This window comes from Hypomesus transpacificus, unplaced genomic scaffold (assembly GCF_021917145.1).
Source record: "Hypomesus transpacificus isolate Combined female unplaced genomic scaffold, fHypTra1 scaffold_105, whole genome shotgun sequence".
In the NCBI taxonomy this organism is placed as follows: Eukaryota; Metazoa; Chordata; class Actinopteri; order Osmeriformes; family Osmeridae; genus Hypomesus; species Hypomesus transpacificus.
Window position 1 is genome coordinate 511,683 of NW_025813697.1, and position 15,071 is coordinate 526,753.

The 15,071-nt window shown below is 40.8% G+C and overlaps 1 protein-coding gene across 7 annotated transcripts in view; it reads left to right on the forward strand.

Moving 5' to 3' along the window:
• slc37a1 (solute carrier family 37 member 1) overlaps positions 1-13,053 on the forward strand; it is a 100,491-nt gene extending 87,438 nt beyond the window's left edge. For 4 of the 7 annotated variants that reach the window (XM_047050245.1, XM_047050244.1, XM_047050243.1 and 1 more), the window contains 4 exons: positions 8,187-8,265; positions 8,557-8,654; positions 8,775-8,839; positions 12,207-13,051. In XM_047050245.1, the coding sequence (XP_046906201.1) occupies positions 8,187-8,265; positions 8,557-8,654; positions 8,775-8,839; positions 12,207-12,222 (258 nt within the window). In that variant the 3' untranslated portion in view covers positions 12,223-13,051. Of the gene's footprint in view, positions 1-8,186; positions 8,266-8,556; positions 8,655-8,774; positions 8,840-12,206 lie in introns of all 7 variants that reach the window. The other 3 variants (XM_047050246.1, XM_047050247.1, XM_047050248.1) reach the window with 2 other exon arrangements.
• Positions 13,054-15,071: the final 2,018 nt, after the last annotated feature.

Genomic DNA, 15,071 nt, shown 5'->3' on the forward strand with positions numbered 1-15,071 from the left:
AAATCACGTAGACTTTGGGCGTGTTTTATAGCGCCACCTATGGGCGTACATGGGCCACTAGCCGTGGAATTGGAAAAAATCGGGTCCAGGACTTTTTGAGCTATTGAGCCATTTAGCGGAGAAGAAGAAAAATAATAATAATAGGAATACTAACAAAAACAATAGGTTCCCTCCTACCGGAGGAACCCTAATAAGAAGAATACTAACAAAAACAATAGGTTTCTTCCTGCCGGAGGAACCCTAATAATAATAAATTATATTTATAATGCACTCAATATTTAGACAATATCTAAGTGCTACAAAGCATATAGTAATTAAAAAATAAAAAATACAAGTGTATTGTGGTTTGCACGGTTAAGATTAGCAATACTTAGTTTAGAATAAAGTATCTAGTTCTTGGGGGCACCACCTCTGATTTGTGAAAGGGACAGAGGAAACCTTATTTAATAATATTGAATAATAGCACTCGTAATAATCAGTCTAATCTTAAGTAGGGACTTCTATGAAAGTAGAGCAGATCATATAACGTGAGAGATAAGCGAGTATTATACACAATGATTTATTTAAGAGAATGTAATTATAGTGAACACATACCAGATAAGTTATGGGTTAGTTGGGCTAAGGCAGTGCAGTAGGCCTCAATTCTAATTAGAGCGCACTACACAATGGCTGCGTAGAGCGTGTGTGGAGGGGGAGGGGAGAAAGAGAGTGAGGAAGAGGTACAGAGGAAAAGGCGTCTATAGTAACAATGGACGATCAATAGCAACTGACCTAACGATGGTCAAGTTAAAATCATTTGTAAAATACAATCAAACATCAACAATTCAATCACAACATGCCAATATGTCACAAGTAAGAAATATTGCAAATCGCAGTTACTTTTGTCGGTTTGAAGAAGGGTAGAGTCAATGGTTTTGTTATCGTCCAATGAAAATAGAACAACGGAGTCTCTCGTCAAAGTTCTGGGCGATTCAGTGAAGTTTGCAAGCTGAGAAGAATAGGTTAGAAATGAAGGTTCACTTCAGTTTAACTCCTAGGAACAAACGGGGGTGATTGTACGTTGGGTGGTTTTATACTCTTAAGGAAAGAGGGGGTATGCTTGTGATGGTGAATTCCTGATTGGTCAGTTATTTCCACTGGGAGTCATCGTATAGGTGTGAGATGTTTGGTACCTTTTGGGTTCCGTTATTTCAAATGTCCATGGATTGCTTATATTATAACAATGTTGTATTGTTATATAGAATATAACAATACAACATTCTTAAATGGTTTTGTTAGTATGATACAATTATTGTTATTTTGGATCTAAAATTGACGAACGTAACTATACCTGAAGGGAAGTTATAATCAAATGGAGGAATCCTTATAATACTAACAATAACAATATTATATATCCTGGCGGAGGAATCCTAATAATAATACTAACGAATATAGCTGCAGCAGCGATGCGGGTTCCTCCGCAAAATGGACAAATATTATAAACATGTACACTGTAGAAGATCGAGAGTTGGACAACAAAAGAGCAAAATTACTTCATGTTTGGCCAACAACAAAAGGCTGAATGGGGATTTGAACTCAAGAGCATAAGGTTACAAGTCAGTCTCTCTATTGTCTCTGCTACACACCAACTGTTGAGATTGTATGTATAGAAAGGGCAGAGTATTAGCTTTGGTCAGCTTTGGGACCAAGGTTAAGAAACGGTTGACATTTCAAGGTGAAATTGCATGAAATTGCGCATGGTATTTCAGAAGGATGTTATCCTGTTTAACCAAACAGATTTTCAAAATTATGACAGGCCTAAAATCTGTGATCTGGTTTGATCCTGTGACCTTGCTCATTACAGTGCATTGTCTTAGCCAGTTGAGCTATACTCAGTGTTGGGAATTCCTGTAGGTCAGTAACTGTATAAAAAAGTAACCTGTTTCTCCTGTAGAAAGCATTGTTACATATACATTTAGTCATTTAGCAGACGCTCTTATCCAGAGCGACTTACAGTGAGTACAAGGACATTTGCCCGAAGCAAGTAGGGTGAAGTGCCTTGCCCAAGTACACAACGTTGTTTTTTTCACAGCCAAGAATTGAACCGGCAACCTTCTGATTACTAGCCCGACTCCATAACCGCTCAGCCATCTGACCCCCCGTTGTTAGATTCAGCCAAAGTTGAAACTGCTCTAATTCAATCATATTTTGACATACCAAGGTGAAATTGTTTATGGTACTTCAGAATGATGTCACCTTGAAGCCAATAAGGTTTGAAAAACGATCAGTCAAAATTATATTTGATTTACTAACACAAAGATGTTGAGGCAGTGTGTACATTTACATAAATACACCCCTTTCAGCCATTTTGTATTGCATTTCTCATTCCATTTCACCCTATAAAAAAGACATCTGCCCGCACACTATCCCCATCCATGCTGTTTCCCTCTCTCCAAGCGCAAGTCACGCCAAAGCAGAAATGCTGCAGCGGCCTTTATGAGGTTTAGATGTAGTCCAAAAGTGCCTCCCACAATCAAACATATTAACCGCAACACTGTTTTTCAAACTTTCTCTAAGATGGCTTGAAATCCGTGGATATTGACTATTCTTGAGTAGATCTCTCTCCAGCATCTCAGTCAATCCACAATCAAGAATAGCCTCGTAGGCAACTGGGCCAGGGCACAGCCCACATTCTGCTCCTTACAAGTATAGCCTGTGATAGTAAAGTAGCCGACTCTCTGTTCCCATTAAACTACACAACATGCACATTCAGGGTGACCAACAAGATTATATTAACAATTATAAAACAATTGGGTTCTATCAAATTATTTTGCTGTTTCTGATTGGACGAGAGACGTTCCATGAGTTGGAATATCCCAGGACATCCCAACTTGGACTTTTTACAGCTAATAATAAATCACTCTGCGATTAAACATTCTATAGCTAAGTTCTTATAATTCCAAAAAGTGAGTAGTATGCCCAGTGGCGGAACCAGACTTTTATACAGTGGGGCAAAAAAGTATTTAGTCAGCCACCAATTGTGCAAGTTCTCCCACTTAAATGGATGAGAGAGGCCTGTCATTTTCATCATAGGTATACCTCAACTATGAGAGACAAAATGAGAAAAACAAATCCAGAAAATCACATTGTAGGATTTTTTATGAATTAATTGGTAAATTCCTCGGTAAAATAAGTATTTGGTCACCTACAAACAAGCAAGATTTCTGGCTCTCACAGACCTGTAATTTCTTCTTTAGAAAGCTCTTCTGTCCTCCACTCGTTACCTGTATTAATGGCACCTGTTTAACTTGTTATCAGTATAAAAGACACCTGTCCACAACCTCAAACAGTCACACTCCAAAATCTACTATGGCCAAGACCAAAGAGCTGTCAAAGGATACCAGGAACAAAATTGTAGACCTGCACCAGGCTGGGAAGACTAAATCTGCAATAGGTAAGCAGCTTGGTGTGAAGAAATCTGTGGGAGCAATTATTAGAAAATGGAAGACATACAAGACCACTGATAGTCTCCTTGATCTGGTGCTCCCCGCAAGTTCTCACCCCGTGGGGTCAAAATGATCACAAGAACGGTAAACAAAAATCCCAGAACCACACGGGGGGACCTAGTGAATGACCTGCAGAGAGTTGGGACCAACGTAACAAAGGCTACCATCAGTAACACACTACGCCGCCAGGGACTCAAATCCTGCAGTGCCAGACGTGTCCCCCTGCTTAAGCCAGTACATGTCTGGGCCCATCTGAAGTCTGCTAGAGAGCATTTGGATGATCCAGAAGAGGATTGGGAAAATGTCATATGGTCAGATGAAACCAAAATATAACTTTTTGGTAAAAACTCAACTCGTCGTGTTTGGAGGAGAAGAATGCCGAGTTGCATCCAATGAACACATACCTACTGTGAAGCATGGTTGTGGAAACATCATGCTTTGGGGCTGTTCCATGTAAAGGAAAGAATGAATGGGGCCATGTATCGTGAGGTTTTGAGTGAAAACATCCTTCCATCAGCAAGGGCGTTGAAAATGAAACGTGGCTGGGTCTTTCAGCATGACAATGATCCCAAACACACCGCCTGGGCAACGAAGGAGTGGCTACGTAAGAAGCATCTCAAGGTCCTGGAGTGGCCTAGCCAGTCTCCAGATCTCAACCCCATAGAAAATCTGTGGAGGGAGTTGAAAGTCCGTGTTGCCCAGCGACAGCCCCAAAACATAACTGCTCTAGAGGAGATCTGCATGGAGGAATGGGCCAAAATACCAGCAACAGTGTATGAAAAGCTTGTTAAGACTTACAGAAAACGTTTGACCTCTGCCATTGCCAACAAAGGGTATATAACAAAGTATTGAGATGAACTTTTGTTATTGACCAAATACTTATTTTCCATCATCATTTGCAAATAAATTCTTTAAAAATACTACAATGTGATTTTCTGGATTTTTTTTTTCTCATTTTGTCTCTCATAGTTGAGGTATACCTCTGAAGAAAATTACAGGCCTCTCTCATCTTTTTAAGTGGGAGAACTTGCACAATTGGTGGCTGACTAAATTCTTTTTTGCCCCACTGTATATGGGGTGTCCAAGGGGTGGCCAGGGCTACTTCAGGGGGTCCACAGGCTAGGGCTGCAACTAATGATTATTTTAGTAATCGATTAATCTGTCGATTCTTTTTTCGATTAATCGATGAATCGGATAAAAAAACAAAAAAGCATTAATTTCCAACCCTTTATTCAAAACCAGAATTGACAGTGCAAATTCACAGTGCAAAACATCTTCAGAATGTGCACAAACAGGCACACAATTTAGCTATTTTCAGAGATAAGCAATTTATTTGAGTTTTGTTTGAAACATTTTTGAAAATTGAAAGGTTGTGGAAGTAGGCCAGACTTTATACAAATAATCTGGTGTATATGTATGATTTTTTGACACAATTTTGAAAAAAGTTTAAGGTCACATGACATGCTGTTTTTGGATGCTTTTATATAGGAATTAGTGGTCACCTAATACTGTATCTGAAGTCTCTTTCCCGAAATTCAGCCTTGCTGCAGAATTATACCCACCACGGGTAGTCCCACAATGAGCTTTCCTCAGAACGCGTTGTGTCTGTAGCTTTAAATGCTAAATGAGGAGGAGAGGCGGCACCATGCGGTAATGTTTACAGTGGATGTATCGCAATGGCTTGTAGACCCGTTGCTGTAAGATGCCTCGAATTTGCCCATTCTCATCTGATAACCCTGGTTTGCAGAGCTGCACACTCAGTCATTTCAATGTAGGGAAAGGCGGATATCGCGCGCGCCATAACACCAACAGCAGAACGTTATCCACATAACAACGAAGCGTACAACATTGCGTTATAGAATGTGTATTCACACACATAATTGATGCTATCTACCTTTACATTAGCGACAGTACCTCAGCTGATGGCTGCAGAGCTATACAGCCAGATTCTAAGGGTAGCAAGCTAGGTAACCATATCGCAAGCAACAAAATTATATAGCGTTTGTTGACTTACTTGTCCAAGGTTTGTAGCTGGACCAAGGAGTCGGCTACTGATCCAAAATTTAATTTCAGACGGTCAGCAAGGCCAACTTTGTATTGGCTCAAGTTAAGGAAACAGTGGTGGCTGAAATGTTTGGCGCAGACATGCAAAACTTTGAGAGGTTGTGTCGGCGCATTTCCAGCGAAAATATGTGCAGAGGCTCCTTGTGACGTCAAAAGGAGCAGATTTTCAAACGGAGCGTTTGAGCCTTCATTTTCTCCAAGGCGGAGAAGAACACCCAGGGCTTAGTTTACTATCGAAACTATCAAAAATTCGAGCCACTGGGGGACCGAAGGCAGGCTAGGGGAACTCATATTAATGTTAAATAACCTCCTAAATTGAAGTTTTTATGTCAAAACCTGAGATTTGCAAGGATTAAGCTATTTTCAAAGATCAGTGATTTTTTATCATTTTATTTGAAACTTAATTGAAAAAGTAAAGGCTGTGGAAGTATACCAGACATTGTTAAGATACTCTGGTGTCTCTCTGAGGTTTTAAATTCATAAAAATATTATAAAAGTCTACATTTTTCAAAATGGTATGGGTAGTTTTCACCCGGTCCCTAGCGCGACGCTGCAAAGTAACGTCTTCCGAATGTGAGATGAATGTCGAATATGAAACTAATCATTTTTAGCTCTGCTTCACAATATTGCGTTATGTATTATAAGTTAATGTTATACATACATGTTAATAAAATAGCAGACATACATGATACAACACACCAGTAACCAATTGACATTGTGTTAATATACTGAAAATATCCGTGAATCGAGATGGTGCTGCTGTCTGTCCCGCCGAAAACCATTCAAACAGGTTGACAGCAGGGGTTTTTTGCATTGATTTTACAGCGAGCTACCGGAACCACGTGACAAAAAAAGCTCTAGCTTTTTTCCTGCGTTTCACTGGCAGTGAGTGTTCACAATGTTGTAGTTCACTCCATTTTACACCAAAAACGTCAGGGAGGACTGCCTTATGCAGATACGAGTCAGCTGAAGATAGCCAGAGTATCGGATTTCTTCAACCGTGCCTGTTTCATTTGTCATTTGCCTGAGAAAGCGACTTCCGTTGGCCAGCTCCATTGAAACCATTCAAAAAAGTTGACAGCAGTGGGGGGTTTTGGAACTACAGCGAGCTACATGAACCACGTGATCACGTGTGGGCGAGATCAAAGGGTGTCGCAACTCTTTTTCTATGGCTCTGGTGTGCACCAAGGGACCTCAGTGCTAGCCTAACATCAGCTCACGTCAGCAACAACGCATAGATACGCCATTCTAGTAACACAGACAGCGACATCAGCGAGCCCTCAGCATTAGTACCGTAGATAAAAGTTTAGGAAAGTTGAGGCTACTTTTCGCTAGGTACCTACGAACATGTCTACGAATGTAACAGACGTGGTAATGCAAGTTCCGTCAGAGGTATACGGGCCACTGTCCGCTCCCACGGGGAGTCGAACTCACCACCTTTGACTTCCCAAGCGCCACCACTACCAACTACGCCAACGAAAAGCTAGCAATTCGTTGATGCGGGTGGCCCGTTACATACTTGAGGAGTGAGTTTCACCACACACCGGCTACATTCACCCCTCAAATTCACTCCGGCCGGCTAGCTGATGCTAACCTAGCGATCCGGGTCACGGCACCAGTGTAACAGACGTGGTATTGCAAGTTCCGTCAGAGATATACGGGCCACTGTCCGCTCCCACGGGGAGTCGAACTCACAACCTCTGATTTCCCAAGCGCCACCACTACCAACTACACCAAAGAAAAGCTAGCAATTCTTTGACGCGGGTGGCCTGTTACATACTTGAGGAGTGAGTTTCACCACACACCGGCTACTCGAACAATCTACTAGACAAGTGGGTTCCCCTTCGTTCTTTTGGTGAGAAGTCTCACAAGCCCTAATTACCCGGCGTCATGGAGCCGACCAGCTAAATTGTTATTTAGCACTAGCGTTGCTACTGTATCCCTGCCTGTGTTTGCGCTGTTGCTCAGCAATTTAAGACTTGAATGTACAGTACGTAATGTCACATTAAATAATGTATTTGAACTCTAACTTATATTACAGTAAGTAAAATAGTCTGGTTTAGTACATAAGTGAAGTGAACACCATTATACTACCTGCATAAACCTATAGCTTGCAGCTGTGCTTTGTTTTGCTCCTAGATTCAGACCTAGCCGTTGCTCAGCAATTTAAGACTTGAATGTACAGTACGTAATGTCACATTAAATAATGTATTTGAACTCTAACTTATATTACAGTAAGTAAAATAGTCTGGTTTAGTACATAAGTGAAGTGAACACCATTATACTACCTGCATAAACCTATAGCTTGCAGCTGTGCTTTGTTTTGCTCCTAGATTCAGACCTAGCCCCGGTAAATTGTACAGCTAGCTAACTACTAGACTTCTGCTGTGTGGGAATCGCAAGAGCTAACCAGTCGAAGGGCATACAAAAACACAGGGTGTTGAACCTGTTGCAACCAACGCAAGCACATCCCACAATTTTTCCAGAAATTGTACCCTCTCTAGTTTATGATCTTTAACAAGTGTGCTCTACTTAACAAAAATCCTACAATGGTTTCTGAAATGGTCCATAAGAAGTGCTACTGTAATTATTGTATGTATTAAGCTCATGTCCTACCCTGCTGTACTCCCACCCTAGGGAACACACAAGAGCCTGAAGGGCAATGCCAGGGCCCTGTCCACGGTTACAGCCATAATCGATGGAACAGGATCCGTAGGTCAGCAACCGGTGCCTATCCACCAATTGTTTTGCTAATAGATATATTTTATACCACAGGGCAAGGTTGTATATGTATGGGGGGTACTGTGCTCTGACCAGATTGTATTTGTAAACTTTATGTTCCAAGCATACAGAAAAGAAATGTACATTATATGAATTTTAAGTTTGCATTGTCTATCCCCTTATTTACAATGCTAATGTTTGGTCTCTGTACCGCCATTTAGCGAATATTTGGATTTGGCTGACTGTAGTGACCTTAACTGTGTGTGTGTGTTTGTTTTACATCCAGGTGCAGCACTGGGGCCACTGTTGGCAGGACTGCTGTCTGAGGGAGGCTGGAACCAAGTCTTCTACATGCTTATGACAGCAGACTTCTTAGCTCTGCTGGTAGGTGCTGTGAAGCTCAGAATCAAATTTAAGCATAATTGTTGAAAGTCAAGATTTTGTTGCAACATGTGGCTTCATTACCTTTTTAAATGTGTGTGTGTGTGTGTGTATTTTGTGAAGCTATTGCTGCGGCTGGTGATGAAGGAGATGACCCATAGCAAACCTCTCCCTAGCACTGCTGTCGAGTGAGTTTTGTCCAATCATCTCCGCTTTTTCATCATACATTGCTGTACTGAAATTACTAATACAACGGCGACCAGGGTTTGTGTCCTGGCCCGACCCATGTTCTGTAGGTTTAAATAGGTGTGTGTCAATATTACTGATAAAACTCAAACAGAACAGGTCTGGTTCTTAAATATATTTTAATGTATGTGCTTGCAGGCAGCTACTACAATTTATTGGCCAATAGGTTCACAACTGCAAAAAACAAATGGTTATAACTTTTATCATAATAAACAAAGTAAAGGAAGTGCTCTACTTGGAGTCTGCAATTTTCTCTTGCCTTTCTCTTGCCATTCTCCTTCTCACTCCCTTCTACAAATTTGGGCCTATCTCAACTGTTTGATCTCCCTCCGCCACAGGTTCAGGGGCAGTGTGACCCTTGTCATAGAATTCTTAGCGGCACTGTGTAGATTTGAACATAGTCCAAATGGCGGTTTCAATATAATTTATTTAGTTTGCACAAACTTAAGATTAAACAAAGTACTTTGTGATCAGTCATTATGAAGGGTGTGCTAGTCACAAACCGTTCGCAAGAGTGATGGAGAACTATCACACATGCACTGCCTTATATGAACTGAGAACAAAAGATCTCTAGATGTTCAATTCATCAATATAGCAGTCTCTGTGATTGGCCAGCACTATTCAGTGACAGTTTGACTCATACCAAGTGTCCCTCAGTTCTTGATGTCACAGCTCTCTCCAGAGCAGTAGATAATAAAGCCACAGGGGTTGGCCAGCCAAAATGGTCAACTGTCCTTTGTGTGGTCATCTTCAAACAATACTTTAATTGACACAAACAAAGCCATATTGACACAGAAATCCATATAATATGCTTCACACATCCCCCCCAGGGCAAGCTGCCCGCAGAGCAATCAGCACCTCACATTCCTTTGAACTCAACTTAATTATCTTCCCTTCTTGTCTCTTACCAATGAACATAGAAGCTTATAGATTTCATACACATACATCTATGCATATGATCAAAATTTCTACCACACCCTTTACCTTCTGGAAGAAGGCTGCACATTGACTAGATTTCAAACACAACTACAACACAAACAAACTAACCCTAACCCTAGGGAGTCAGGTGGCAGAGCGGTGAGGGAGTTGGGCTAGTCTGAAGGTTGCCAGTTCGATTCCCCGGTCGGTGCACATGACGTTGTGTCCTTGGGCAAGGCACTTCACCCTACTTGCCTCGGGGAGAATGTCCCAGGACTTACTGTAAGTCGCTCTGGATAAGAGCGTCTGCTCAATGACTAAATGTAAAATGTAAATGTAACCCATCTACTTACTTATGGGAACACAACTTCCAATGGCTGCTGTTTGCATTACGATGATGTTGACACATCATGTCAACAAGGCCAAAAAAATGATTATTGGCCACGATTGAGCACCTTGAGCTGCAATTCTTGTATGAAATGTGCTATATAAATTAAGTCTTACTTATGATTCATTCCTTTATAGAATGAATTGGTGCTAGCGTATTCGCAACCAATGGGCCAGAGCCATATAAAAAGAGAGTTACGACACTGTTTGATCTCGCCGAAACATGATCACTTGGTTCAAGTAGCTCGCAAAAAAAAACACTGCTGACAACCTGTTTGGTTTTCAACGGGACAGACAGTAGCACCATCGCGATTTACTGACATTTCCGGTATATTAACACTTCACACATTCAGCTAACTTGATTCGTAACACTGAACATGAATGGGGTTGAATGTTTGGGACTATAGGTCGCAAATGACACGCTTTACTTCTGCCTTCTTCGATTAGACTACAATGGAAGTCTATGGAAGTGTCCCAACTCTCTTTTTATATGGCTCTGGGTCTACCTAGCTTTGACTACCAAGCCTTTAAATCCATGGTGTGCTTACATAGTCTATAATTTCCCAGTATTTTAAGAAAATATTAATTATAACTATTGTTGAAACAAAAGTTCTGTACGTCTTCAGTCACTTCTCAAGATCTAAAAACAGCACTGGAACTCAGCAGGGTTGATGCAAAGTGTTTTATTGGTTCTCAGGTAACAAAGATTGCCAATAGAACGTGAGCGTGATCCCAGGATCAGACTGAAGTTTTCTCCGGACAATTTAACTTATATAGTCTTCTCCCCATTGTATGTTAATATGGTATGATATTTGTTGGTTTCGTAGACATTAGGTAATCTTACCAAGCGGGTCCCTTGTCTCAGGGGATTCAAAACAGGTACTTTTCCTACATAGACACTGCTTGAAATTAGGCTCTTTCTGACCTTGAACAGCCAGCTGCATTAGGTTTCTGGGCGTAAGGCCACAAATATGTCTCATAAGTTACAGCTATGCATCCTGGTCCACATGCTCCTCTCCCCCATTCATCCTTTAATTATTGAAACCTTATATTTTGGGTGATATCTTATATATATAAGATAATGGTGATATATATCTTATATCACCATTGTTTAGGGATAACAATAATCAGCCAACAGCTTTGCATCTGGTTTCCAATAATATAGCATGTACTACAAAGGTGATCACAAGTTTCATTGAATCCATAATCATTAACCATCTTCATAATTACAACAGTATGGTGTTTTTTCCACAACACTATATACATGTTTCTTAAACTATTTGTTCTAGTTCTATCAGGGTGAAAGTTGCTAGTTGTCTAGCATTAACTGTTAAGTCAGTGGTGTTGTTAGACATAAAACTGTACTGGGGCACAGGCCCTTATTCATATCCTTTCTTCCGAGCTTGTTGCGCACGATGCACTATTAGGCTATAGAAACTTCCCTCGCTCACCCACTATGTAACAGTTCAGGGACACAAGTTTGATATCAGCTTTGGCAGGGACATCTATAGTTAATGCAAGCTTTGTGTTTTCGGTTTGTTAAAACTCAAACTTTATATTTTACTGGGGCACAGCAGATTTATACTGGGCACGTGCCCCTGTAAAAAGGGTCTAACAACGCCCCTATGTTAAGTTATGTTTATTAAACGAATACAATTAAAAAAACACTGTGCTCCTAAATTTCTTTGTGTGCTCCTACATTTTTTCATTTAGGAGCACATGTACTCCTTGGTGAAAACATTAGCGTAGAGCCCTGAGTACAGTGTCTCATTTCTTGTTCAGAAGCCAAGCAATGTCTGGCATTGATTTAAGTCAACCCTTTTAGACCAATGACTCAGCAGTGTTTTGTCAGTGGAATAGGGTTTTGTAAATTGTGTATTAAATGTGTATTAATTCATGCATTATTTTATGTATATGTCAATCAGATAATTTCTTGATTACTTCACATAGTACTCATTGTATTTTGCATTACTGCTGTTTGATAATTATGCTTTCCCTCTACAGGTTGAAGGAACACTGAGCATTTTGCATGAACTCCAAGTAAAGGAGTTGTGTGCTTGTGAAACCACTTTTGCAAACCTGGCCTGAACCTTTAAAAATAGGCCTTGGACCTCATCGTACACAGACAGCAACTCTACTGGACCAGTCTGCAAGCTACCATCCAGAATGGTCCCACCCGTCCTCAATGAAGGGAATAAAATGAATTGGCGTGTGCAGTGCTTAGATGCTTAGTTGAATGATGGCGCTTGGGAGGAGCAATACAATCCTCACTGTACACCACAACCTTTCTGACATGATCTGCAACATCTCAAAACTTTTTTAAAGAATATTCACTCTCTCCTTTGCCTTATCCCACCAAAGATTTAGGGAAATTAAATGTAATAATTGTCACTAATACTAAATCAAAAAATGTACATGGTCTGTTGCGTGGTGGTATTTTTTCCTGTTATGATATATGAGGCAACTGATACCACACCAAAAATGGGGAATGTTTTTGACCTGTCACTGTTGGGAACTTGAAGGCTATGAATGTAATGCTTAACTTTAAATTACTTGACCAACCTTAAATGATAAGGGGGACATTAAGCTAACCAAGAATGTGCAATTTTGAAAAATTGTGCAATTTTGAAAAATAGCAAGTTGTTCCCAATTCTTAAAAACTCATGGGATTTGTGAGTTTGTTTATACTCACTGTTGTGTGTGAGTACAATGGACAAAATACACATATTTTCTAATGGTGGTAGCCTTTACTTTGTATTCTGTATTTTATTGTTGTAAGAATGTCCCCAGTGGTTGTACTTGAAATACCGTGTGCCTTTCTGGTGTATGTATTTTTTTTGGGGGGGGGGGGGGTATCAATCAATATAAAATATATATTTTTCCCTCAGTGTCAGTCTCCTAAGTGTCGGTCTCCTACGCGTAGTTTCAGTAGCTATTTGGTAACGTTGCCAATTAACATACATTTTACCATGAAGTATAGTGGCCTTGAGTTTCTCATTTTTAGTAACTCCATGGTTGCATACATATAACCATGGCATTTTGTGTAAATACAGTATACAGAAGAAGTACACCACTGTGCAATATCACTTTATGTCAAATGATTCAAAATGGCATCACCTCTTAACAATTACTTTATTTCTAAATTTGCAAATACATAATTTCCTCTTATGAACAATCAAAAACAAATACTTTTGAAAAAATAGTATACCTTTCATTGACAACATTCAAATAAATCATAGATCACCTGTTAGGTCTGACAATATATTTGTACTGTACTGTTATTACCACTCTGTTATTACCCAAATACAACTATTTCAGGTAGTTTTACCACTATTGCAGTAATTTTTCTAAAATAACTACTCTCTGTAACTCTAGCTACTGGGCAGATACAGACGGTCTCAAGCCTCCCAAGCCCTCCAGGTACTTCCTTAGGTCACATAAAATTTGGAGCACTTTAAATTCACTGAGCATACACTGTAAGTCAAAAAATGGAAGAGTGGCGTCCATCGCACGTTGAATTACCAGGTTATAAAATACTAGACTGGTGGCAGACCAAATACACAGTCAACTCAGATACAGGGTTTAAAGAAGGCAGTGGTAAAAAAGACCCCATAACCACCAGAAGAGTGGCATTAACTGAGGAAGAATACATTTACATTTAGTCAATTAGCAGACGCTCTTATCCAGAGCGACTTACAGTAAGTACAGGGACATTCCCCCCGAGGCAAGTAGGGTGAAGTGCCTTGCCCAAGGACACAACGTCATTTGGCTTGGCGGGGAATCGATCCGGCAACCTTCTGATTACTAGTCCGACTCCCTCACCGCTCAGCCATCTGACTCCCTGAATACAAACTTGTGTTTACAGGATCGCTACAGTGCATAAACAAGGAGGAAACAAAAGAACAATATCCAGCACAAGCAGAGTACATTGAAGAGTTGGCATCACAAATTCTAGTCGAGCCTTCCCACTTGCAGCCAATCTTGGAGAAGCTCCACATGGCTCCACAATTCAAAATACGTAGATACGATCTTTGAACCACCAACGTTAAAAAAATATCTGCAACAAAAGATAGCCAAAGAGAGAATCCAAGTGAAATCCAGGCACACCCAGAAAAGTGGATAACTAAAATCCGTGTGACATACAAACCTGTCTAGCATATAAAACACTGGCCAAGCAGAAAACAATCAGCTGAAGAAAAATCAAGCCCGCGGAAACGTGTAAAGCACAAGGAGATAAGAGAAACCTGGGAAGAACTACCGGAGAAGTGTACCGACGATCAGAAAGCGTTGCTGGAGAGGCTGAGACCGATTGAACGTAGCAGGAAGACAATCAACTGGGTCACGGCAGAGTTCATCATTGACCAAAAAGACATAATTGACCTGACTGTATCAAGAGACCTCAGCAAACCTGATCCGACTGCATCCAGAGACCTCAGCAAACCTGACCTGACTGTATCCAGAGACCTCAGCAAACCTGACCTGACTGTATCCAGAGACACTAGCAACCCTGACCTGACTGTATCCAGAGACACTAGCAACCCTGAAAACATCGTTGACTTCACTGAATCCAGTGACACAATTGACCCCGAAGACATCACTACATCTAGAAACACCGGGAGAAAAGGAAAACCTCCAAGGATGACCAAGCCAGCTCGACATTCACCAAAGAACTGGTTATGAACCTGACCTAAACAGCCTGTTCCAGTCCAGCATTCCCAAAAGAACTGGCTATGCGTCTGACCAGAGTTGCCTGGTTGAAGGGGAGTGTGAAGGAATCCCTGAAGAAGAACGGAGAGCGCTGGAAGAAAGACTGGAAAGACTTGAAGAAGAGCAAAGACACAAGCAGAGTCAGAGGAAAAGTCACCAGGT